Raw genomic sequence first — 25,735 nt, 5'->3', positions numbered from 1 at the left:
TTTGGTCACCATGTCGTAAAGCTTGCCTTTGTGAAAAACTGCTCTCCTGTTGCACAGGACGATATGGCGTGCTCCACAAAGGGTCCGATGTCCCCTATGAAATCATTCTAACCACTGCCACTACGTTCACCGATGTTACAACCAGTGACACTGTCCGCGCCGCCAGGCTTAAACCCTAAAGCTCTCCACGCGCCTTAGATCTTAGAACAGTCCCGGGATGGCACTTTGCCGATGGCGGTTAGTATAAGGATCCCATAAACAGACGCTCAAGAAGTGTAAAGTGTCTTTTTTGTCTGTGTAAACACACGTAAATATATATGTATATGGGACGCGAGCGGGGAGGAGGGAGCAGGGGGACGGAGACAAACATTATTCTTCGTCTACCTCGTTCTTCACCATTGCACCGTACCATCCTTACGCGCGCGTGTGCACACACACACACACACACACACACACACACACACACACACACACACACACACACACACACACACACACACACACACACACACACACACACACACACACACACACACACACACACACACACACACACACACACACACACACACACGCACGCACACGCACACACACACACACACGCACACGCACACACGCACACACGCACGCACGCACGCACGCACACACACACACACACACACACACACACACGCGCGCGCGCGCGCACGCACGCACGCACATGTATATATATAGGCACTTTGCATGGCAGCACTACAAAATTTCACTACATGGTTTGCACCGTGATCCGGGACCTCAAACAGGTACCACGTATTGCTAACGCATTTCTTTCGCATTTACCGCTAATTCTCCACTCACTTTCTTCTTAGGCCAACTGTGCAGAAGGCTCGTGAGTTATCAGTGGAATTGAAAGCTCCAATTCAACATACGCCGATGATATTCAGAAGCCCCCAATCTTTCCTGGAAATTAGATGCCCGGCAATTGCTCATCTTTGTAACATTATTTTATGTTGAGGCGCCTTTGCTTAATGCACGAAAGAAGCCCGAGTAATACCAATATTTGAACAGGTGACTAAAACATGCTAATTAGCGCGCAAATTTAGACGCTACCTGCTTTTTCAACATATATCGAATAGATAGAACACATAAGATATTATATCATGCCCTAATGACCACACTCTACTGCGTGATTTTTGCCATGGCTTCAGTGGAAATTGATCGAGTGAAACAGCACTTTTCGGACCAACGGAATTTGTCATAAAGCATTCAGTAGCATTTTTTTAATCATCCACTGGTATTCATGTACCTTTCAAAGGACTTCTATTTATTCGAATACGAGGTGTTATTTTATAAACAGGACGCATACGGTGTTGTGATGCTTTCCGAGTTCACTAAAATATTATCTTTCACATAGAAAACAATTTGTAAATACTATTAACGAGACATCCTCATCTCTGCAAGTGTACACATGTCTCACAGGGCAACATAGTGGTACGGCTATTATTTTTAGCATGAATATGTGATATAGCACGCACGGTCTAAAATGTCGAAATGATTTCATGTGGAGAGAAGGCGACCCTATGTAAGCGGTAGATCAGAAATACAGATATAAACGAAGGCACATGAAAAACTTAGAAAAACGGAAGAAGGAACTCACAATAACAGGTTAAGAAAAACGCTAGTGCGAAGTTCACCTACGCTCTCGAAGCAAAAAGAATATTATAACATGCATGTTACCTTGTGCATAAAATTATTAGTGGGTATGTATACTTTAGGAGTCATTTTTGCTGAATATTCTCTAGGCGTTCTTATACGCATGCAGCGTATGCTCTCCTATTAGGTGACACTAACATTATATAAATCATTGTATTGAAGAAATGCAATAGTGTCACATTATCTGATGCGCAGCAGGATAGCCTAGCCCAATGAAAGTGTACTTCCTAAATGAAAGCGTTCTTTCAAAATGGGCCGTTTATTTACCACACTGGTAAACTTTCCGAGAGATATGATGTCCTGCTTGTGTTTGCGTTACGTAAATATTGGCTCCTCCTAAGCTGACTATCCTATTTAAAGCGAATTTGCTCCCTAACATTCTATTTATCCGAGCTTCAGGAAAATTTAACGCCCGATTAAGAACGCACATAAAAAAGTGGTTAATACCATCACGTATAAAACGAACGATGAGAAGCGCTCCTTGGTTTATGGAGAGCTGTCTTTGCTAAATGATGTTTACTGTGAAATTTGCACATCTCGCGTGACTCAAATTGTCAAATTAAGCTGTATGAAAGCGACAGTGGTAAGGGCCCCGTGTCGCAGAAAATCCGGCGTCGGGCGTCGGACGTCATCCTTGCAAAATGATTTTCGAGCGCCCCGTACCCAGACCTTCCATGTGGCGCAAGGAAGCTACTGCACTAATTGAATTTCTCAAGCTAACACACGTAGAAAAATTGTAAAGTACGACTTACATACAACCTACCGACACGGTAGCGTCGGATTGTAATTTGACGATGCGAGGAAACAAATTCTATTACGCGACAACTCAAAGAAACCCCTTTTGCAGCGTTTCTACCAGGCATATACCCGCGACGGCGTCTACCATTTGTGCACGCCGGCCTGTGAGTGTCTTGGGGGCCATGGAACGCCGCGCCCGGTTCCTTGCAATACCTCGAGATGGCGCTCGCCTTCGTGCAAAGCGTTCGCGGCCAGCGTTTCCTGGTAAACATTACCGTTACATATACTTCATATGCCGGGAAGAGTGGGAAGCAGCCAGGGATCTTTTAGTGCTATCGCGTTCCACTCTTAAAGGCGAAGCTTAGGCCTCCTTCATCTTTTTCTAACATGAATTATCGGCAGAAGAGTACGCATTTGGGCTGGTTGGTTTCTGCTCGTAATGAATTATCTTCTTATATACTTGTACGAGCTCTCATCTTTTGTTTTCATGGTAAGCGCATATACAAATACGTTTCTCTAAAAAAGTATGTTTATTTCTTTGCATACATTTTTTGTATGATTATTTCTTATATCGTGCGTTACTTCTGCTGAAATGCTAAAGATATATATATATATATATATATATATATATATATATATATATATATATATATATATATATATATATGCGTTAATGAAGAGATCAGAGGTTCCTTCGAACACTCGGATTTCTCTCCCGAGGTCATCGTCTTCTTCCTTTCTTCCCGTGCTGCCTTAACAATCTTATTTTTACACTGGGCCATGCTGCAGGTTTCGGGCGTAAGTTGCAACCTGGCACGCAACAACGTGGTTGGAGAGTCGACGAAGAGGCTCTGCCACTGGAACACAAATGTATTTCATCCCACACTTTAGGAAATAATATTTCGAAATTAGAGCCGCTCTGGGGATTAGTTGCAACTGGATACAGCTTGCAATCTCACCGGCTATAATTCACTACTCGTTTTATATACCATAAAGTAAATAATTAAAAAGATAATTAGTAACTGTTTGGCAATTACTTGATTATGTGTTTTCATTTTTAGTGTTAGTAATGTTTCCCTAGTCGTATAATCGTATGATCTAGCTCAAAGGCAAGAATTATGCTGGCTTCTGCAGGCTACTTTTCTTTAAGCTACGCAAGAACCTAAATATCATCAACTGGTGTTTTACTTCGCCAAAAATTTATGGTGCTGAATGCAATAAATTATTAAAGCGTATTAAAGCCTCTTCTGTCTGGGGCCTTAGCGCCAGCTTTATTACGATGATTTCGCAAAGATGAGTCTATAACTTCAAAGAGGCGTCGAAGTAGCACACTGTTGAAGCAGTGCTGTTCTGTTGACTTTCCCAGTCTCCGTCTTTGGTAGGGAGTCGAGGAAGAACACACCTCCATATAGCCACTTATGCCTGGCCAAGTTTCCTGCAGTAAGAGATGTGTGTATATTAGATCCATGGTTATATTAGACGCAATAACGAATCATGACTGAGTATCTGGTACCGGTCGCCATAGGATAGATCGCACAATTTAAGTGATTCCATCCTGAGAACTTATTAGGTACTTCGTCCGCAAGACGTAACGTGTGCAAATAGTATTTTACATATAATAGTAAATGAACTTGAATACTTTAACGTAAATCGCAATACTTTATCTAGAACTTCGGGACTAGTAGACACCAGTAAAACAGCTGCGCACGAATTTCTCTGGCGTACAGCAAATGTCATATATCGTGGAATCTAGTTAATATTTTTCCTGTTAGTTCTGTTAGTTCATTATACAACACTTAACATTAGATATTGCGTTGTGTACACGATTTATCGCTTTCGATTCGGTAAAAGTTGTTACAGACATCTTAAGTAATGGTAAACATTGTAGATAAGCAAGGCTCAAGTAATTGCAAAACATCCCAGGGAAACAACGAAAATTGAACTTACTCCTGTAATCAGTCTCACCTTCGCTACGAGCAAAGTGAGGAACCAGGCTCGTTTTGCGTTGTACGTGTTTGTGACAACACCAGCCCATCGCAAACTAAAAAAAAAAAAAACTACGAAGGCCAAGCTAAGTTTGAAGGCCACCACAATGCATGCGGTAGGGCTTTATCGAAACACATCTAACATATGCAATGAGGCAAGTCATGTCCAACAGTAACAACTTTATTTACTCGTGTAATATTCGCAGTTTTTTGGATTTCTTTACTGGGCGCAGGCCTCACACGATGCAAGCTTATAGCGACTCATAGATGCCCCGGAGTCCGCTCAGACTGCCATGCAAAATGATGTAAACACTGACTGCCGATTAGGGACAGATTCACAGCGGCAGACCAATTTTAGAGCGCAGAACTTAGGTGCCCGTTCCTACGTTGAGCGTCGGCGTTGCTAGGCGTGCCTCGGCTTCGCCCGTAGCCGAGCGAACGAGCGCAGCGAAGGACGAAAGAGAGAACGTGGATTGCAATAGAAGATGAGAGATGGCGAGAGCGGAGAGTGCGCGAGGAGGAAAGCAGAGGAGGTGGAGGCAACACCAGTTCTCTACAGGGTGTCGGTGGGGGCAGCGGAAGCATGAGGAGGAAAGCGGAGGAGGAGAGTGTGGCAGAAGGGTGAGGAGGAAAGTGGCGTTTTGCACGAGACAGGCCCAACGGCGGCAACCAAGCATGCGGTGAGCCCTATGAAAGAAAGCGCTCGCTTGCGTGGGCGTCGGATCCAGTACACCGCTGCCGCTAGAGAAAGCGCTCGGTGCCCGGCACGCGTTCCTATGTTCACGCGGTTCTTCCGGGCAATGAGCAAAGCTAACGGTGGAAATGCTTCATCTGCCGTTGCTGCTAAACAAACGGCCCATCCAGGCCAGTTCTCCTGTCCAGTAAATGGATGGAAAAACAGCGCCCTGCTACCTCAATTGGTAAGAGCATCTGATGTGTAATGCGAAGACGTGGGTTCGTGCCCCACCAGCGGCGATTAGTTCTTTCATCTAGTTTCATCTCCTTTGATTTATTATTTATGAATGTGAACTGTTAAGTGAAATTCCCCTAATATATATATATATATATATATATATATATATATATATATATATATATATGTGTGTGTACCATATCTCTCATGTGCGTTTTGATTAACCCTCTAGCTTGCACGACATAAGACTTGGCCTACAGTGTATTTCTTGCTATATTTCTTGATATTGCTCAGGTGAAATAAACATAAATATATTTATATATCAAAAGAAATATTAAAGGGTTCCTCTAAAATGTGAACGAGATACAGTACGTCTAAAATATTGTTGCCCAGCTCCTTAAATATAGATGTATGGTCCGAAACTTGTGTTTGGTACTTGCTTTGACAAGGTGAATGTGCGTTCTTGACATGCACTTCTACGGGGATAAAAAGTAAGACTTTGTTTTAACGAAGGAACGAATATTCACATTCGCGCGATTGTGACCATCATGTGCGCTAAGAGCAGATTGACGAAGCCTTCAAGTTTTGTGACCAATACTACAGCTGCTGCTCAGGGTCTACGTTTTTGTGAATAGCACTGTTGAGCAGGAACACAAATAATGTCAAACTTGAAAGGCGCAGACTAACATTTCGATTTGCAAAGATTTGCGGAAGGACTTTTTTTTTCAGGTAAACAATAATGTTGAGCTACCAGGCAAACGGATTTCAAGAGGTATACTTCGTGCAACGTACCTGCTATGGTAGCCTTCATCTTATCTGCCATGCCGGCGAGTGCATCGTGACCGGGTGTTTTCTTGAGCACGACTGCAGCCGCAGGCGCCTGTCCGAGCTCGTGGTGCTCGAGTCCCACCACGGCCACTTCAGAGATGTCTCCCGAGTATTCCTGGAGCAGCAGTCCTTCGAGTTCCGCGGGTACGACCTGGTTGTCCATGCATTTGATCATCTCCTTCAAACGCTGCACGAAGTGGAACCGTCCGTTTTCGTCGTAGTAGCCAGCGTCGCCTGAAATTATTTAGTTTACCCGAGTGAAAGCAGGGCTTTATCGCCACCATCGTCACATTTGTTGCTAAATAACATTCAAGCCGCCGGACAATTTCGTTGTTGTGGTGCTGTGATGTTGAGCCCGAGGCCGCGGAGTGATGCGCAGACATGGAGGACTAATTTCCCCGGTGGTAGAGTTAAAACAAGAAATCACTCGGTTACTTATACTGTGCTCCAACAAACATGATGTGGGAAAAACTTCTACAGAGTCCCCCACAAAACATATGGCACCTCTCACAGTCAAGGTGTTGATCTAGCCCGTCGGACACAGCTAGACATTTTTATCAGGAAATGCGTTTCTTGCAAGAAGAAACCATTGTACGATGCGCTACAATTCTACAATTTTTTTTTCCACAATGATGCGAATGGACAGGGCAACATTTTCGAACTTCTTGATACTAAATGGTTTCCTGTATCGTCAGTGCGCATTTTTCGTGCTGTCGTATTTTATGTGTCATTTTTAGAGATGCCTACGCATAGGTTGCAACCTGCACCTTTTCGTAAAAGCCTAGTTTCTGCTGCAGTATTCTGCTAAGGAAGCTAACGTACATATTGCCAACGCTGCAGTTACCTGTACCTTTGTCTTTTCCTGGTGGCTATAGTGCCTCGCCACGACAACGACATTGTGCGCGGCAGAGTTGCGAGACCACTATATTTTGAATATACCTTATTTGGTAACTAACCTCGTCTGTTTTTATTTATTTATTTCAAATACATTACAGGCCCCAAGGGCGGCATTCAGTAAGGGGGGCGTCATTGAACAAATGATAAGAGAAAACAGATATATGAGCTCTAAAAAATGTGAGAGCTAGAAATGTTTGTAATGATCACATGCTTGCAAAACTGTGTAAAAAATAAAAACGCTAAATCAATACAAAGAGTTATCGGGTAATCAATACAAAGGGTTGTTCAAGCTCGGACGAGACGACATTGAATAAGACTTATAGTTGGGATGGCTAGTCTATGTTTTCTTGCTTACAATAAGTTTAGTGCGAAGCAAACAACCACACACACAAAAAGACACGCGATGACAGTTATTTCTCAAATGCTTGTTCTAGAAACATAGATCCTGAATACTTAGCTGCAACAAAGATGATGCGACAGCGTTCCTTTTCGTATTAGTTTTATCTTCTTGTCCAAACATTTCACTATGTCGCGCACACAGCTATAAAGTCCGGATATTTCTAAGGCACTTGCTTATTCCACAAACCCTATTATGACCACCCTGTTATGACCACCCTATTATGACCACCCTATTATTAGTAAAAGCCCTTTTACTTGGCATTGGCTCAACCATCAGGATCGCCCTTTTCTTTGGACATGGCTGAGCAACATACGGCTAAGCAGAGTCCCACCCCCAAGCGCTTGGGGCGATTTTGTCGAAAGACAGTAAAGAGCCTGCGGACTCCTGGTGTCTCTGCAAGGGGTTTTCCCCTCCCAGCCAAAAGATACTGATCCTTGGGTTGTACTGCTAAATTGGAGTCCATTAAACACAACATGACAAAACTCCTTAATTATTACATTAACACGACTAAACTGTCTCGAACAGAGCGGACATTGTATTTTGCTAACTTGTAAACATATGTATACGTGCATAAGGGACAGCTATCCTGTGACATTCATTTATTTCTGACATATCTTGCTCTTTTTGCCAGTATGCAGTTCTTAGGTCATTACGCCACCGCGAAACGTCACCGTGAATATTGCGTGTCAGGTATCTTGACACAGTGCGCGTCCTGCAAAAGTGCATAGAAATTTCCCCTTGCTGCGTTTCTTTTTTGTTAATATGCCTTCAATTGCCTTACTTTTTAGTGTTCCTGTTCGTGTGCCCTTCAAGAGGACGATCTGTTCCCGCGCTGCCATGTACAGATACAACGCCTCCTGGGACCAGTCGAAGAGTTTACGACAGCTTTTAGCCATGGAGAACATTTCTAATGTGTACACCAGAAAACTATGAAGTTGAACGTGAAGTTGAATGCACAGGGGCAAAGTTCTGGATTTCGTTGGACGCACGCATTCATCTTGCAGTGTGTCTAAGATCTTTGTCTTTGTCGCTGAGCATCGCATTTAAAAACTTTTTTTGAGCTATTGGAATACCTTGCACCTTTCCAGCGTGAAAGACTCTTGTCAAAACTGCGCTGTGCAAGGTGTTTGTAGGATTTCTTCAGGAAATTAGTGTGGGTCACATATGGTAATCGCCTGTGAACCAAGTTCGCGTGGGTAAAGGTGATCGGCCAAAAAAAGTTTAGAGCTCTAAGTTACGAAGAACGTGGAATCATGGCACTTGTGAAACTTGAAACTTACACTATGGACTTTCCACAGCAACAACGGGCCTACGGGATAAAACATTGCGCTGCGCTTCCGATAAATTTCGGCCACCTTGAGGACGTTGACGCGTAACCGAAGCGCGCAATACACAAGCGACTTCGCTTTTTCTCTCCACAGCTGTGAGCCTGCCGACGTTGTAATAAAGCCCATGAACTTGTGCTCCACAGAATGGCACAGCCACACAGACACCGCGGTGTGGGTCGTGAAAACTTGGGGAAAAGTTGAAGGTAAAATGTTGTGGCACGCTGCTCAGACAGTTCGTACTTATATTCTAATGACTGTACTGTCTCTTCAAACAGATAGGATGGGACAAACATCAACTTAGTAGAATAAATCCTCAGCATTCACTAAAAAAATTGTAGTAAGCGAAAATTTATATCCCTGCCATTTACTTCAGCTTCTCGTCCAGTGGCCTGTCATGGTTCGCAAAAAATTGGAGAAAGTACATTACAGGCATTTGCTTTCGAGTGTTAACTTTGTCGCTTTGTCTTGCATAGGTTTATTTACGGTATAGGAAAAACAATCTCGGAAATCCTGCACCAGCGATACCTCAGGGCTGTGTAAATAAGCGCGTTAGTGAGACTCACAGCACAGTGCGACAAATCGTTCAGAGTTGCATATCAGTGTGCACAGCTGTTAATGGAAGGGCCGATGATAACTTATAGTCATAATCTGCGCAATCTAGTCGTCTGAATATAGAAGGCACAGGAAAGAAGGCTGACTATACGGTGTGGTACTGACTAGAATTGCAGAAATCCATAGAAAAGTGAATGTGAAAAAATATCACCGACGATTACGATACTCCCTAATGCGACATTTGAGCTCAGATCTACACGTGTTTTCATTCGCGATATACTGATGTAAACAACTTGAGAGGGACCAGTAGCAAAGACGGCAATCACCAAAAATCTGCGGGTCAAGCACAACGGAGTTTATGCATGATTCGTCGAAGGTTCGAGTGTGGTTGCCGGTGCCCGCGTGGCTTCCAGAAAGCACTACACAATTCGCGCCAAGCATCCAATCCGATTAGAAAAATTTTGGTGACAACAACCAACCGATGCAACTATCGATAACATTCATGAAACTTATGATACATGCAGGCGCATCATGCGTCAAGGAATAACGTTTAACCTTTGTTAGCCGGTGAAAAGCAGTGACCGAATAAAGAGAAAGAAGTCATCGGTGATCAGGCGATGGCGCACTTGATGTGGCTCAACGGATTCTGCATGAATTTAGACATGTCTGGTTTATGTACCCTACACTAAATCCTACAAGTATACGTATGTCGTAGATCCTTTACACATTATAAACGTCGATCGCGGCGCTAGTAGGAAGCTTTGAAGTTAGAGATAGGATGTAAATACTGAGTTTATGAAAAGGAGTAACGAATACGTACCCGCCGTGGTGGCGTAGTGGCTTCTAAATCGCGGCTACGACGCTGCACTTCGAGGGGGCGAAATGTAAAATTGCCCGTGTACGATGCAGTGGGTGCAAGTTAAAGAATCCCAGGTGGTCAAAATTAGACCACTACGGCCAGCCTGATGATGACATCGTGGTTTAAGCACGTGAAACCCCAGATTACAAACAATAATAATACATAGGTAACAATTTTCGGTACTACCTCTAGGTGCCATATGCCTGTAAATACAAAAAAAAGCATTCACCGACGTTTATAATACTCCCGAAAACGACATTTGAGCGCCGCTCTGAACTTATTATTGACAAGTGCTTGTCTTTATCGGGCGACACGTTTCACCACCTAACAAATGTTATCGCACAGCGCAGGACGCGCCTGCGTGTATTGGAAGTTTCTGGAATGCTATCGATGGTTCCATCCGCTGTCTGTGACCGAACCTTGTGTTATCTCATTCCATGTGTGAGCGACGCGAATAATGTACAACTTTGTGAAAGGCACGCGGGTCCCAGCGATTAGTCTGGAACTTTCGGCGACTGGTGTATAAAAGCCGACGCGCTTGACCCGCTCATCAGATTTTCGCCGATCGCCGAGCTTATTGGCCGCTATCGTTCTTTGAGTGTAGCCTGCTTTTGAGGGCACAAGTTCGCCCAATAAAACCCTAGTTTCGTTAATGAAAGTTTTGGTGCCTTCGTCACCGTCACTACCACATGACATTATTATTTCGTGATATATTGGCTGGCACGGACAATCTGTCTCGTTAGGCACGTTGCAAATGGAGCGAAGTGTGCCGCGACTATCTTGCTTATCTGGAAGGAAGGAAAGAAAAATAACTTTATTTAAGGCCAGCACTAAGGCCCAGTAGAGTGCTTGCTTCGCTAGGGGGCTTGCTTGGCTAGGGGGCCTTGTTGAACCGCCGAGTCTGAGTGAAGCCATGCACTCCAGCAAGCAGAGTAAGGATAAGGGCAACTGTCTGGAGATAAGGGCAGATAGAGAACACATTCTGAACTCATGTAACACTGCTAATCTGGAGATCGCGAAAGCGAGCACGTGGGTGACGCGTGGGCGCGATTCACAGCAGCCGTTACCGACAGTCCTATATACCAGATGATAGGCGCTAGTCTGGCGCCATCGTAGCCATCGTCGGTACACTACGCTTTTCTTCTCTCGCTTTCACCATGCCGTCCTCCGCTTTCCGCCTCGTGGTTCCACCGCAGCCTCCTCTCCGCTTGCGTCCTCGCATCTTTCATACCCCCCTGCGCTCCGCGTTCGCTTCCATCTTTCGCTGTGCTCGTTCGCTCGGTTACGCCGACGCTCGCCGCAAAAGGAGGTGCCTGCCGGGATAAACATCCCGGTACGCGCCTGTGTTTTTGCTTAGTAATTGTGCATTCGCGCTACATTATCTTGGTAGGCGCCTAAGAGATGCTGTAAAGCAGTGATTTGGTCTTGATGGTAAGTTATCGTGAGGCTTATAGCGCGTGAAAAAGACAAGGACGAAAGGGAGACGTGACACACACAAGCGCCTGTGTGTGTCGCGTCTCCCTTTTGTCCTTGTCTTTTTCACGCGCTTTTTCACGGCGCCTAAGAAGTGTGCTGTAAGAATGAATCATGTCTTACTAACCGTATTGGGGAAAAGAATGCTGCTTTTAACGTCCAAAAACTCAACTCAGTAATGAGGGAGACCGTAGTGCAGTGCTCTCGATTAAGTTTGCCCAACTGGGATTTATTAAAATGGATAAATTTGAATAACTGTGGTTCTTTAACGCTGACTTACAAAATAGTACACGAGTGTTTTCGCAATCAACTCCCATCAAAAAGCGGCTGCCATGGCATGAGAATAAAATCCACCAATTTAATTAAGCAAGCGTTTTAGTACAAATACTTATGAGCCCTTTTCGACACTCATTTGCAGTGGAATCACCACGTTAACAATGCATGTAGGCAATTAGACTTTGTGTGCTACACTCTGATAAAAGCCAAACAACGTATTCGCTCTTCTGTGCTTAGTTATCTGTAGTTTTCGTTCTGCCACTCCTACAGTAGCTACTGCCTTATATCCTCGGGACTTGCATATATAACATGTTTATCCTCCTTATCGCGTCTAGATATACTGGCATTATGCATTTTTAGCAGAAACCCATTGTGTCTCTCAAGTACAAACTTTTTCAACAGCTCGGTATCTTACCGTTTATGTAACTGCGAAATTGTAAGTTTTGCGTCACTATAAACAGCATTACGCAAACTAATTATCTATCACCACTGAGTATTTCCTCTCGAAAATCCTAATAACCCTAGGCAATATTCTTATTGCAGTTTCAGGCGTGGGAAAATACGGCTAATTGTGCGGCGAAGCGTTATTCATTGTGGCTGCGCAAAAGTTTGGAATGAGTTGCCAACAAGAGTAAAAACACATAAGATTTTAAACTAAGTTGTAAGTGGCATTACTTACCTAACGAAACAGAATGCTTAAGTTTATTTTTACTGTGGAGTGTCTGTTCTTACTCTGTGTATTGTATCTCTCGTAAATGGCACCACCGCCAAAATCACATTTAGCGATGCTGAAATGTTTTTGTTATTTTGACATTGTGAAATGTCTTTTTTTTTTCAGGAGGCTGTGTGTCCAAACGCAACAATTATGCAGACGTGCCTGTTAGAATTTGTTCTATTGTGTTTTTAAGTTGTACACGACGGCTACATGTGAAGGCATGTTGCATCTGAACGTTGCTTGCGTTTTCTCCTCACACATAACCTGTATACATGGATGATAGTAGACCAGCTATAAGCTTTTAACTTACCGCTGTCTATTTCAATCGCTGATAGCGTGCAGTGACGCCGACCGATTGTGATTGCGTGTCTGTATTCTCCTTACTAACGAGAAAGCGTCATATGCCCCTTTAAGCGGGAATTCAGCGTTGTCGGCGGCGGCGTGACCGAAAGATGGCACCAAAATTGGCCGACGGTGCGAAGAGCGAAAGCACGTAAGAAACTGACGTCAACTTTGTCAAGCAGGTTTCTGTAAACAAAGTAAATTAACGCCTCCGGAAAGGTAATTAGGTAAATTTCGGTTTGGGATGAAAACGAATGCGGACCTCCGGGGTGTGAGACGAGCACGCTTACCCGACACTAGGGTGTCTCCATGGTTACGACTGAATAAAGTTGTGCCTAGTGCGTGCACCGATGCAAACGTGACGTCACTGCCTCCGTCACTGCCTCCCCCGTGTCACTTGCTCTTCGGGCTTCACCGGTGCTGCGTCTACGGCGATGCACTCTCGACGCCGAATCATGAGTATATTGAATGACGTGTGCCTAGTGCCTGCGTCATTACGCGCGTCACTTGCTCTTCGGATTTCATCGGCCCTGAGCCAACTGCGATTCACTCCGAAGCGTCTACCTAGGCGGCAGCTGTGAAGCGTGGTCGCCCATGGAAGCTCGCCTCAGAAAAGGAAGCAAGAGAACACAAAAGAAGACATAGTAACGACAGACCTACCATTAGGCATAAAATAAAATTCATTTGTTTCAACTTACTTTTTCTTTCTAAACTAAATTATTGTCACCCAGTCTGGGCAACAACATCAAAACAAAACATCACTAAACTAAAATTATGTCAAGGATGAGCCATTCGTGCTGTAGCCAATCTGTCCTCCAAAGAACACGCGTCTAAATATTTTTACGTGTACAAAATAATACCGGTTGAATTCATTTATTCATGTCGTCTAGCATGCATGTACAGAACTACGCTGACGAGGAGAAATGTTGATTATGTAAATTTGTTTAACCTGGAATCGTCGCGAAATTCTCTGTAACACGAGACATACAGACGTTTGGTTAACAGGTTTCTGTCCTACAAATTGTCGGCATCCAATCCGTATTCTACCGCATTTCTGATCGTCTAAACGCCCCAACTGCAAGTGGATTACACCTGGATACTATTTCTCCTCGTTTCTTTTTTACTTATTGCCTTTCGCGAAATCCCACTGTGTGATTCTTCTACTTGTATTTGATGATTGTATACATATCAATATGCATGAGCACGTGTATTCCTCCCATCATATATATATATATATATATATATATACACGTATGTTGTCTATTCAAATCAAGTTTGATGAGTCTGATGTATTCATTTTTGTTCTTATTTCCATTTGCGGTGAAATGCCTTAGTTTATTTCCTGAAATTATTTTGTACGTACCTGATACCGTTCTTCAACTTCTTTCTGCTATATAAAAAAAGCCCAATTTACTGCCTGTAGATCCATGTTACTGTATTGGACATTTCTTTTATCTTCACACTTTCTGTAAAGTGCCTAGACTTATGTTACGCTGTCATGTACCTATGTTACTGCTGCACACTGTCGAATTGTACTGTAGGGGGCCGGGCTTAGTCAAGCTGCGCTAATGCAGCTTTTTACCACCACTCACCTTTCTCTCTCTGTTGAGAGATGAAATAAAGTTTGATTTGACTTGATTAGATTGTTCTGCAGCAAAATCGCCCGAATGTTTCCAGCCTGTGGTCAACCGATACGCAAACACACACGTCGAATTCAGCAGAAAGAACTTTAATGCATGTCGAATAGACCTATCGAAAACGTTTCCCCTAAGCAATTATAATGATTTCGCATTGCCACATGTAAGTAACGCGTATGAATTTTCGAGCTCTCTATACATTTTCCTGTCACTTTACATCCCCCTCCCCTCACTCCCGAGTGCAGGATAGCAAACCGGATCGTCCGCTCTGGTTAACCTCCCTGCCTTTCGCCTTTTTTCTGTATCTCCATCTTTTTTTAAGTTTTCGGTAGTTTTTTGTCATTTTGCTTGGTACCTAGAATGTAGAGCAAGGCAAAAAAAAAAAGAAAGCAGAAAAACGCGACCTCGTCCTACTCACCAGTGCAACGTCACCATGACTGACCTACCACGGTAGGTGCAGTCTTCGGATCGAGACATTATAACGCGATAAGGCTGAGGACCCCATGTCGTGAAAAATCCAGTGTGGGTGTCGGTGTCGCCGGAGTTGTCCACGGGCGGAAATTTTCGTGTATATTAAAGTACGTCTGTATGCCACATCTTGGTATATGACAGGCTGTATATGCAGATTGTACTGCCACACAATTCTATCAATAAATTTGCTCATACCTTGCCTTACATTATTGACAAAGTTGTTCTTTGGAATTTTGAGAATGGCAACTCACAAACAAATGTCATGAAACAAAACACCGGCAGAGCATGCCTTTTATGTGAAATGTTCACAGACTCAATATTAAATGCAACTCAATAACAGAAACCTGCAAATTATGTATTCTGTCTAGGCGCGGCTGTGTACTGCCTCCGGGATCGGCCCACGCAAGAGGCCGCGTTTCTAACAGAAAGCTTGTCTTCATGCATAGCGCTCGCAAACAGCGTTTCCCGTTAAATATTACGGTTACATAAGTTCCGGTTTCGGGGAAGTGTTAGAAGCAGTTGGGGATCTTCGAATGCTAAAGGCGAAGCTTAAGCGCCCTCGAAGTTTCTTATTTGTGCTTGCAGATTGCCTTGCTGGCAAGCTGGTCGAATAGGTATCACACCTACCTGTCCTACACCAGCCGTTACCTTCGAAGAACTCCGCTGTCTCTTTCGGCCGCTTATAGTAGCCACGCATGACAGTGGGAGTGCGAAAGCAAATTTCGCCGATCTCCTGTGGGCCCAGCGTCCGACGGGACTCAATGTCCACCACCTACGGACATGAGGAGATTTGTCTGTTACATCATTTTCAGGAGTTGCTCGTCACATCTAGAACACTCGAGAAGTAGTAGTAGTAGTATAAAACTTTTATTTAAAGAAAATTACATTCAGGTCCAGTGGGTGGGTCCCTCAGTCCAGGGCCCCACTGGCATCGCGGCACGCCGGGCTTGGTCGAGAAGGGCCAATTGGTCCTCCCGCACCGTGCTGGCTAGCCACACCTCCCACTGCCTACTGTTGGAGTTTTGCCCCATAAGGGGTGATTGGATTTCTTGTGACCGGCTCTGGCACGACCATGTGATATGGTCAAGAGATGCCGCCCTCCGCACCAAGGGCAAGTGTTGGGATACCGGGTGGGGTGTATGTGGTGTAGTAGGAGTAGGTGTGGGTATGTACGGGTTTGTAGTCGGCGCCAGTCCCGCATTTGCGCTGAGTCCAAGGATGTGTCTGGAAAGCTATACCGCGGCCTTCCTCGTCTCTGTGCCTCCAAGATATCTTTTGTTGTGATTGGAGATTCTACGAGAATGCGTTCCGTCGCTCGGATGCTATATTCTCGAGTGAGGCGGTCCGCCCTCTCGTTACCCCTCACTCCGGCGTGCGCGGGACACCACGTAATAGCGTGGTGTTCCGTGAGATTTCTTCCTAGGATTTTGATGGTGAGTTTGGGCAGGGTGCCTGCCATGAAAAGGCGACATGCCGACTTCGAGTCGGTTAGTATTAACGCAGAACGTGCTCTATTTTCAGCGTCACGTATAGCTTGAGCCACCGCAGTAGCCTCTGCTGTGGCCACCGACCCTGTTCTGACTGTTGCGGAAATAGTAGTTTGTGAGTTTGTGGCTACCACAGTGAAAGTTTTGCTATCCTGCTTGCACGCGTCCGTGTTATAAACCTCCGGATTTCTACCGAACCTGCGTTCGAGTGTCCTGGCCCGTGCAAGGCGCCGTTGTCTGTGCTATTTCTCGCTCATGTTTTTAGGGATTGGGGACACAGAGATCTGAGCTCGTATGTTCGGTGGGAGGAGTTCTGTTTGGTCGTTACAATGTGCCGGTCTGAGTGGATACCCTAATCGACGGAGAAGTGTTCGACCTTGCTCCGTGGAATTGAGCCTTTCTCGTTGCGCAATCAGTGTTGCAGCCACGAGTTCTTCAAATGTGTTGCTAATACCCATTGCATTAAAAAGGGTCGTGCTAGTGCAAATCGGTAGACCAAGCGCCGCCTTATAAGCTGTGCGTATAAGGGCGTTTATTTTAGTTTCCTCTGAGTTTGATACTTTTTGAAAAGGAAGGCCAAAGGTTACACGGCTTATGATGAATGCCTGTACGAGCCTTATCTTCTCTTCCTCCTTGAAGCCTTTTCTGTTTCTTGCTACTCTCTTTATCATCCTAGACACGCTGTTAACCGTTTTCCGGAGATTTGCGATCGTGTGCCCTACTGCTCCATTTTCCTGTATCCATAGTCCGAGTATCCGAGCTTTAGATACCTCCTGTATTGTTTGACCTCCCAGAGCAAGCTTTATCGGAAGTCTATTTTCCCTTCGTTTATAAGCCGCTCTTACTCGGATTAGTTCTGACTTCTCCGGGGCGCAATTCATGCCAGCTTTTGTTACATGATCCTCAACAATGTTAATTGCCTTCTGGAGGGTTTCCTGACATTCCCCTAAAGATCCATTTGCGGTCCAGAGAGTTACGTCGGCCGCCTAAATCGCATGTCCTAAGTTTGAGAGCCGTTGTAGTTTCACCGCTAGTCCTTTATCCCTATATTGAAGAGTAGCGGTGAAAGAATTGAACCTTGCGGTGTTCCTCTTTTGGGGGTCTGAAGAACATCTGAGCGGGTGGATCCTAGCCCTATCGTGGCTGTGCGGTTGTCTAGAAAGGATTTTATGTATTCATAGGTGCGCTGTCCGCAGTGCATGTTCGATAGTTCTGTTAAGATGCTTTCGTGCGAGATGGTATCGAAAGCTTTTTTGATATCTAATGCCACTATGAATCTGTCTGCATTTCCTCTCTTTGTGTTTAGTACTTCTACTTTCAGTAGGAGAAACACGCCCTGTACCGACATATGCTGTCTAAAGCCGAACATAGTTTCCGGGAAAAGGTTGCTGTTTTCTATGTACCTAGTGAGTCTCATCTCTATAACCTTTTGAAAAAGCTTACCCAGACATGAGGTAAGATATGGGTCGGAGGTTTTTTATGTACCTCGGTTTCCCTGGTTTCGGTATTAGAATTATCTCTGCATGCTTCCATGCCTGTGGGATTTGACCTCCTTTAGTCCATACATGTTTGTTAAAAAGATGTGTTAGCCTTGTTAAAGCATTGAGGCTAAGATTGCGAATCATGGTGTCTGTTATTTTGTCAGGTCCAGGCGCCGTATTTTTCTTGAAAGTTTGCGCTGCCACGTAAACCTCTGCCACCGATATAGAGGCATCTAGCTCCTCATTGTTCCCTCCTAAATATGTGATAGTATCATGGTTTTGCGTGGAATTTGCTCATATATACATGTCTTCTAGTGTGTCTAGGAGATGGGTATCAGCGTCTCGAAATTCGCATTCAAGTAATCGCAGATCTCCGTTCATCGCTGTTTTTGCACTTGCAGGATCTATCATGCATCTCGAAATGGCCCATGTATTTTTTGCGTGTAAGGTTCCTTGTAGCGATTCACAGAATTGGTGCCAATTATTGTTTTCTAGTGTTTGTGCATAAGCATTAGCCTCCTGTGTTAATTGAGCTATACGTATTTTGAGCTTTCTACAGAAAGTATATTCAAATATAGCACTCTTAAAAACACATTGTCAACTTTTGAGGCGTAAATGTAGGAGCTATTTTCAACATGAGAAACTTCATTGCGGGAAAGGAAGTGACTAGAAAGAAGTTTTCTGTGAAAGGCAAACGACTACTATAGGGTACGCAATAGACAAGACGCCGCAAGGTGAAGTACGCAGAACTTACAAAATGAGAAGAAAAAAGAATTTGACAGCACGAACTTTTTGAAAACGTGCGTTGTCTCTGAAAAAATTACACGTGAACAGAGCAGCGATATTGCAAAGATCACGCAAATCTTATAGCTGCATTATGCCATTTCTAAATTTAAATGTTTATCTTACGGATATTTGAAAGTTACGCTTTACACTTCGCCTGCGCTTCACTTGTATGTATTCCCCCTTTGGTACAGAGAAATAGGACTGAATCCAGTACTAAACTCTTAAGAACAGAAGAAGAATAATATGTAATGTTGCGAATGGGCCACGGTATGTATCGGCGGTAGTAATTTTTCTAAAATGCCTAATTAGCTAAGCTAGTGATATGTTTATTTATAAAATGTCGCGCGGTTTTTGTATCGGATTCTAACACACGAACCAAGGACCCACGTGGTAAATACAACTGTGTATAAAGAAATCTATGTGCCAATTTTACTAAACCCACGAACTGTTGCAAAAGTTCCTCAAAGCCGTACAAAAAACAAAAATTGGTTTTAACAGTAGTTTCACTTCATCGTGTAAAGTGGGTCAATGTCGTGCGCGGTTCCCCTCCGTTCAGCAAGCTACAATACCGGGGGAGGTAGTACACGGTCATATTCGATATCCCCAATTAAAACGTCGGCACAACACGCATTGTAGCGTTATTACTTCTGCATGGCAGTGTTTTCGTTCGCACTATTAAATATGAATCCCCCGTTGCCCACCGTGTGGCTGCAAGGATCAGCAACTTTTTACTCAATTTGGAGTTGCGTGCGCGCAAGGAAACGGAAGAGGCCCGACGCAGTTCTGTAGGTAAAGAATCGAGACGAAACAGTAAGCGTTGATATCTGCATTACTAAATTGTGCACGAAGTACAGTTCAAGTCCCTGAAAGCCTTCGCAAGAGCAGCTCTGACGCTTTGCATATCGTCGAGACTTGTTTCTTGTATAAGGAGTGTATCAAGGCTCTGCTTTGATTGTGATGTTAAGAGAGACTTAATTCAGCGAGAAAATATTCGACTACGCACGACACGCAAGACATGCGCACCTTGAGTTCTGTCATGGGGGCGGGAAAGCCCAAGTCCGTGGTGCCGTCCGTGGACGGCGTGCAGAGGATGCCACCGCATTCGGTGAGGCTGTAGACGTTAACCAGGCTCCGGAGGCCACCGAATACTTTCATGGCGGCATCGTACGTCGCTCGAGTCAGGGGCGCGCCGCCGACGCCCGCACGACGAATTGTGTCCAGCCGCTCCCCCGAGCGTCGCATCTCTTCGCACAGGGCGCGAAGTTGAGAGGGAAAGAAGAACGCCCTCGTCACCTGCGAGCAAGAAGAGAGGAGCTGGCGGTCCCGACGTTGGCACGAGGGCAAGCAGAAGGGATGGCTTCGCCTCTGCGTTACTAGAGCTATTTCGGGGCATTTGTTGTTGAATAAGTCGGGGAAAATGCAAAACGATAGTTCTTTTAAAAGTGCAAAGTGCAAAGCCTGCGTTAATCTACAATGGCACTCTGAACCGTGCGTGCTCGGTCAGATTTCGCCCCAATGGCGTCGCAGTGTTCCGTGACTCACATAATACTTCCTCCGGTCTTCGCTTTACCACCAACGGCCTAAAAGCTGTGTAGAGTCGTTAGTACATCATTTATTCATGCTCTCTAAGAAAAGACCTCTACGGATAGGTCATCGAGTCGGAGTCACTTTTTTTTACATACTTGCAATTACCTAGCTAAGGTGGGTTCTACACACCTTAGCTAAGGTGGGCAACTGTGGGTTCGAGAAGTAAACCGCTGTTTAACGGTACCAGAATACGTGACAAGTCTGTAAAGAATTTCCTTTTATTTATAATTACCTCTTGTAGTTCAAGAAGGCTGAAGCCGCAATCATATATTCTTATGCAGAAACCATTATTACCGGCGGAATCCCGCCCGCCTACCTTTTTGTTGCGCGGTCGCGACCGCAATTGTGCTTCCAACGCTGCAGATCGGTTCAGTGCATATACAGGAAAGAAGAAGTACATATTTGTATTGACGTGTGTAATACGCAGTTTTGCGTTGCTCTCTACGAACAGAAGGTATGCCTGCAACGTCGAAAACGCAATTGCAGTGGCGACAGAGCGAGAAAAGGGAAGGCGCGCGTCACTCTGCCGGTCATCGATGGTTAGCGAGTATGAAACTCCGAGTGCGGTAACAGCTTTCATAAACCCCAAAGAGCAGCATCACGAGGCAGAGAAAGGCAAGAGTTGGTGGCGGTGGCGGGAACGGGGCGACTAAATTAGAAGAACGTAAGGGGTCACCGCGATCTTGAGGGGTTCTCTTAAGAAAGCTGACAAATCGGCTCGGTGCCGGTCTGGGAAATAATAGTCCTTTCGGGAATTAAGGCATAAAAAACGATAAAAATGTTCAGGAGACGCAGCAGCCTCTGTTACAAATATGGATTGCGCAACTTCATGTAGATTTATTGCTGGCGTGCTGATGCTTCAGCGCGATAAGGACAAATGACAAAATAATATAAAATGTGCACATTTATCGTCTACTAACTGAGTACGAAGTAATGCTTAGGCAGCCCTTCAGGGTAGCTTTGAGAACTTCTCCTAAGTACCTGCACGACATCACTTTGCGTATGAGTTTCTGAACGTTTCATATCCTTCATTTATCCTCCTTGTCCATTATTTTCTCATGGGAAAAACCTTACCAAAGGGACTTGATGCAAAACAGGTCCTAACATTGGTCATGTATTTAACACAGCCCTTGAGGAAAGAGATCATATAGAACCAATCGTACTGCGTGTTTCTTGACGACAGGGGCCAAGTCTTGGAGTCTCAGTAGGGGCGGTGTCAAAATGCACGTCGCTCCATTCAGCACGGACATTGGAGTCCACAGGAGTCCTGACACGTGCGTGATGGGTGCCGAGGCAAGCACCACGTCCGCAGTGTCGTAAAGCATGCCCGCTCTGCGAGCAAGGAAAGGATATTTGGTGTATCGCACAAAGTATACCATTACAATACACGCACAACTCTGTTTAGGAAGCGCTGTCTGCAAACGTGCGCAAGAAACTGACTCATGTAAAAAATTGGCGGAAAAATGATTTTGCGTAGTGTATCTGTCACCTCGACTAAAATAATTATCACTGTGCAGCCCCCGTAATAGTTCACAGAGCGCAACTACAGCGTGCCCCGGTGCGCCTTTTGCATGACACCCTGGAACTTGTTTCGGGAATAGGATAGAACCCGTTAGGACAGATTCCCCGTAGATGTGAGACATCAAAGTCTGTTAGACACTGCGCATGAATCCGCGTGGCAGGTAGAGAATTGAACCTAGTAAACGAACTCTCCTATATGTATTTGCAATCCTCAATGTCTGAAGCATTAAAACTAATAACGCTCTGAGTTCCTGCGCATTTTGGTAACTTGAATTGGTGGCTCAATTGAATAACTGAAAGTCTCATGACACTAGAGTTTTAATTCCACCGAGCCTACACTTGCCCAAGATTTTACCAAGTGGTATTTTTTCTATATGAACGATAATATAATATAATTAATTGGTTCTTTAGGAAGGTTAGAATATATTCTGAGATTTTACGTGCCAAATCTACGATACGATCATTAGGCACATCGTATCAAAGTTCTACAGTTCAATTTTGACCACCCAAAGTTCTTTAGCATGCACTCTATCTACGGTACCTGTTTTAAGGCGAAAGGCTTAAATCTCTATATTTCAAAGTTGTATTGTGAGGCACAGGAAATCAGAGTGCTAGTGCTACTCCTCGTGCCACTGTTCGCGCGTTCGCCGTCGTCTTCATCCACATCACACATTTATTTCATATAGAGTTAACCATCAAGGCCCGAAAAAATCTACCAGCTACATTTCGTTGATTTTCGTCTCACACAATCTTCACTGTTCACTGTAACTACATTGTGAACATTTTGTGAGTGGTGCTTTATTCTTTGAAATGCTACGATAGTGTAGAAGGATGATGGTTATAAGGCCCCTGAGGCCCTTTAATGTGAAACAATTCAAATCTGTTTTTATTCCACTCTCCTTGCGTCAAATTTACTTAACCCCCGACTCAAGCATCGGGCGGTGGCCCGCAGCGTCGTCGGAACAGCCCAATCAAAGCGTCTTTTCGTTTACTTGTATACTTTCTCATATTTTATTGGAAAAGTTCCCATACTTATCTGAGAATATTTTTTTGCACGTGGAAAGACTGCTGACGGGACACTTTTGAGCGAAAATTCCCCTATGCGTGTAGTCTCAACGTACTTGACTACGCAATAGTTGACCACGAAGCTGTAGTGCGTCAGCTCGACACCTTTCGGAAGCCCCGTGGTGCCAGAAGTGTAGACGACTGCGAGGACCGTGTCTCTTGGGTCCTCGATGGGGCACTCCTGGAAGGCGGCCTCGTCCAAGTCTCGAAAGGATGCCGCGCACACGAACCCATCCACCTCGCCCATCGCGAACAAACCCTGCGATCCAAGAGATTGAAAAACAATGACGCTGATTGTTTTTGCTGGTACGATAACGAGGTCGTGTCACGAAAGTGAACCAAAAAGCAAACAGTAGCTGTAAAGACTGTAAAGAAGTTCAAAGTATCATCTAAGGAGTTCACACTATTTTTGGCTTTGCACTTACAAGCGTCACAATGCTTTAAGATTTATACATGCTCTGCAGCACGAATCACATCAAAAGAGATAGTGTTTGGAGAGAGAGAGAGAGAGAGAGAGAGAGAGAGAGAAAGGAAGAAAAAGGAAGGCAGGTAGGTAAACCAGACTAGCCTCTCGTTCGCTACCCCACACTGGGCAAAGGGAAAAAGGAATAGAAAGAGGAAAAAGGGAGAAAGCAAACAGTGTACGCGCAGGCTGGACTGTGTGCATAGAAAGAGAGAGATAGAGAATAGCATTTTATTGAGTGAAAAGGAACGCGGTGTTGGGAGCGGGTGGGTAGGTTCCTATTCCGAGACTCTACTACTCCGTCTGACGCGGCCGCTGTCGTTACCATGCAGTACAACACAAATCGCGGCGGACGGAGCTGGGGATCACGCGGACGCAGACTGCGATGTCAAGGAGTTTCCGGCAACGTACTCAGAGGTGACTGGTCACTACAGGAAAGAAAGAAGAAAATATCCACAACCCCACGGGCGTCTAGACAGGTCCCAGGCGGTCGACCTACGACGGTTGCAGATGGGCACTTTCACCAACCCCTACCACCTGCACCGCCTGTGGCCCGCGCTGCGCCCGTCGCCCGGCTGCCCGTGGTGCGAGCACGAACGGGCCGATATGGCCCATGTGCTTTGGGAATGCCAACGCCACGTGGAACAAGGACAAAGAGGAAGGGGGAATACAACAGCGGAACCCTCTGAAGTGGGGCGCCTCGCTGAGAGATGGCAAGCCGCCCTCCTCAGCGAGGCACCCGAAGACCAGGAGTGGGCCGTCCAGCGGGCCAGGGCGTTGCCGAGGATCTCGAACGACCTTCCTCGGATGATGGACCCCTGGCAGCCTAGCCCCGGGCACCAACATCAACAACCGTTGGACAAATAAAGTTTATTCCTATCCTATCCTACTGACCAGAGCTACTCGCCGGGCCAGGTCGAGGAGACGCCTCTGGGTTCTCCAGGTCCGCGCCGGCGAGGATGGTTTTCCGCTGCTCCATATTTGTGATTTCGCATCTCAGCAGGGGGAATTGAATTTTGGGGGCCTGCTCGTGCGTTCCCACATTACATGGGTGAGAGTTGGTTTCCCCCCGCACCTTGGGCAGTGGCCGGGATAGGCCGTAGGCCAGATGGCATGCCAAAGCCCGAGGTGCGGGTAGGTGTTTTTCTGAATTAGTCTCCAATCCCGGGCATCCAAGGCTACGGTGGGGCCCCGCGTATGTTCTGCGGTCCAGACACTGGCAGCAAAGCTCCTTGAGACTCAAGTCCGAACATGTGCCCTTCCGTTACACTGGCCTGCCATAATTCTGATATCTGAAGCTATTATTGGCGCTTCAGCGTAGCTGGCGATGTGCATTGAAGTCACTAGGGATAAAACTAAGGGCCCAGTGGTCGTCAGCAGTACGCTGCAGTACGCAGCGGTATATTGATAGCGTAAACCACTGCCTTTTGGATATCATTGCGGATAGAATGCAGCGAGTGAGCTATGGTGCTTGCTCAAAACTTTAAAACACTGAATTGAGAGTACCCAGTACTTGCACATAACTTCAGCTTATACAAGAGCAGTCGAAAAGTATTTATCAATGACGGGAGCATCAGAACTACTTGCTGGTTATCTGGCAATTTGTCAAGAGCCCGCGCTCTGTACTCTACATAGGTGCGCTGTATAACTTGAAGTGTCCCCGGCCGTGGTATCGGCTGAGGGTTCTGTTGTGGCTTTGGTTATGGCTGTGGCTTCGGCTGTGGCTTTACTAGTGCCGACCGAGCTTTATTATTCACCGCCATGATCTCATTGACTAATTTAGATTGGATTTTCCAGGCCTTGGGGGAAGAAGAAGAGGTGTTGTAGGAAGTTGCATACTGTTCACAGAGGCATCGGCGTTGTTTGAAGTCTGACGGTGTCAGGAGCGTCGATTTTTATCGGCGGTAACAGCTTTCGGAGGACAGGAACGGTCTGGCGCCATCTGCTTGAACACCGACTTTTCCTTCATCATTTTCATGCAGTCTTTTGAGGAAGGGGCATGGGACCAAATGCAATGGGTGCATTTGAGAGCCGTCGGGGAAGAAGAGTCTGCAGCGTGTGGCTCAGCGCAGAGCACCGCAAACGCTTGTGTTCTCGCACACGGCGCTTATGTAGCCCACGCTCATACAATTGCGACATTGGAGTGACCTTGGGTAAATGGTCGCACTGGCCCCATTTGACGTGCGAGGGGAGAGACCACCGCTTCAAAATTATGTTCACACAGCGGGATGTGCTCAAG

The 25,735-nt window shown here is 45.4% G+C and overlaps 1 protein-coding gene across 1 annotated transcript in view; it reads right to left on the bottom strand.

Annotated features, from left to right (window-relative positions):
- Positions 1-3,285: 3,285 nt before the first annotated feature.
- LOC126530651 (uncharacterized) overlaps positions 3,286-25,735 on the bottom strand; it is a 41,693-nt gene continuing 19,243 nt past the window's right edge. The window contains exons 4-9 of the mRNA XM_050177911.3: positions 23,090-23,292; positions 21,611-21,779; positions 19,884-20,153; positions 15,734-15,878; positions 6,121-6,390; positions 3,286-3,865 (exon numbers count right to left, since the gene is read on the bottom strand). Coding sequence (XP_050033868.1) covers positions 3,738-3,865; positions 6,121-6,390; positions 15,734-15,878; positions 19,884-20,153; positions 21,611-21,779; positions 23,090-23,292 — 1,185 coding nt within the window. The 3' untranslated portion in view covers positions 3,286-3,737. The remainder of the gene's footprint in view (positions 3,866-6,120; positions 6,391-15,733; positions 15,879-19,883; positions 20,154-21,610; positions 21,780-23,089; positions 23,293-25,735) is intronic.

The sequence above is a fragment of the Dermacentor andersoni genome, chromosome 4 (genome assembly GCF_023375885.2).
Source record: "Dermacentor andersoni chromosome 4, qqDerAnde1_hic_scaffold, whole genome shotgun sequence".
Classification (NCBI taxonomy): Eukaryota; Metazoa; Arthropoda; class Arachnida; order Ixodida; family Ixodidae; genus Dermacentor; species Dermacentor andersoni.
The sequence above is the reverse complement of the archived record's forward strand: the minus strand, read 5'-3'. Positions and strand labels throughout refer to the sequence as shown.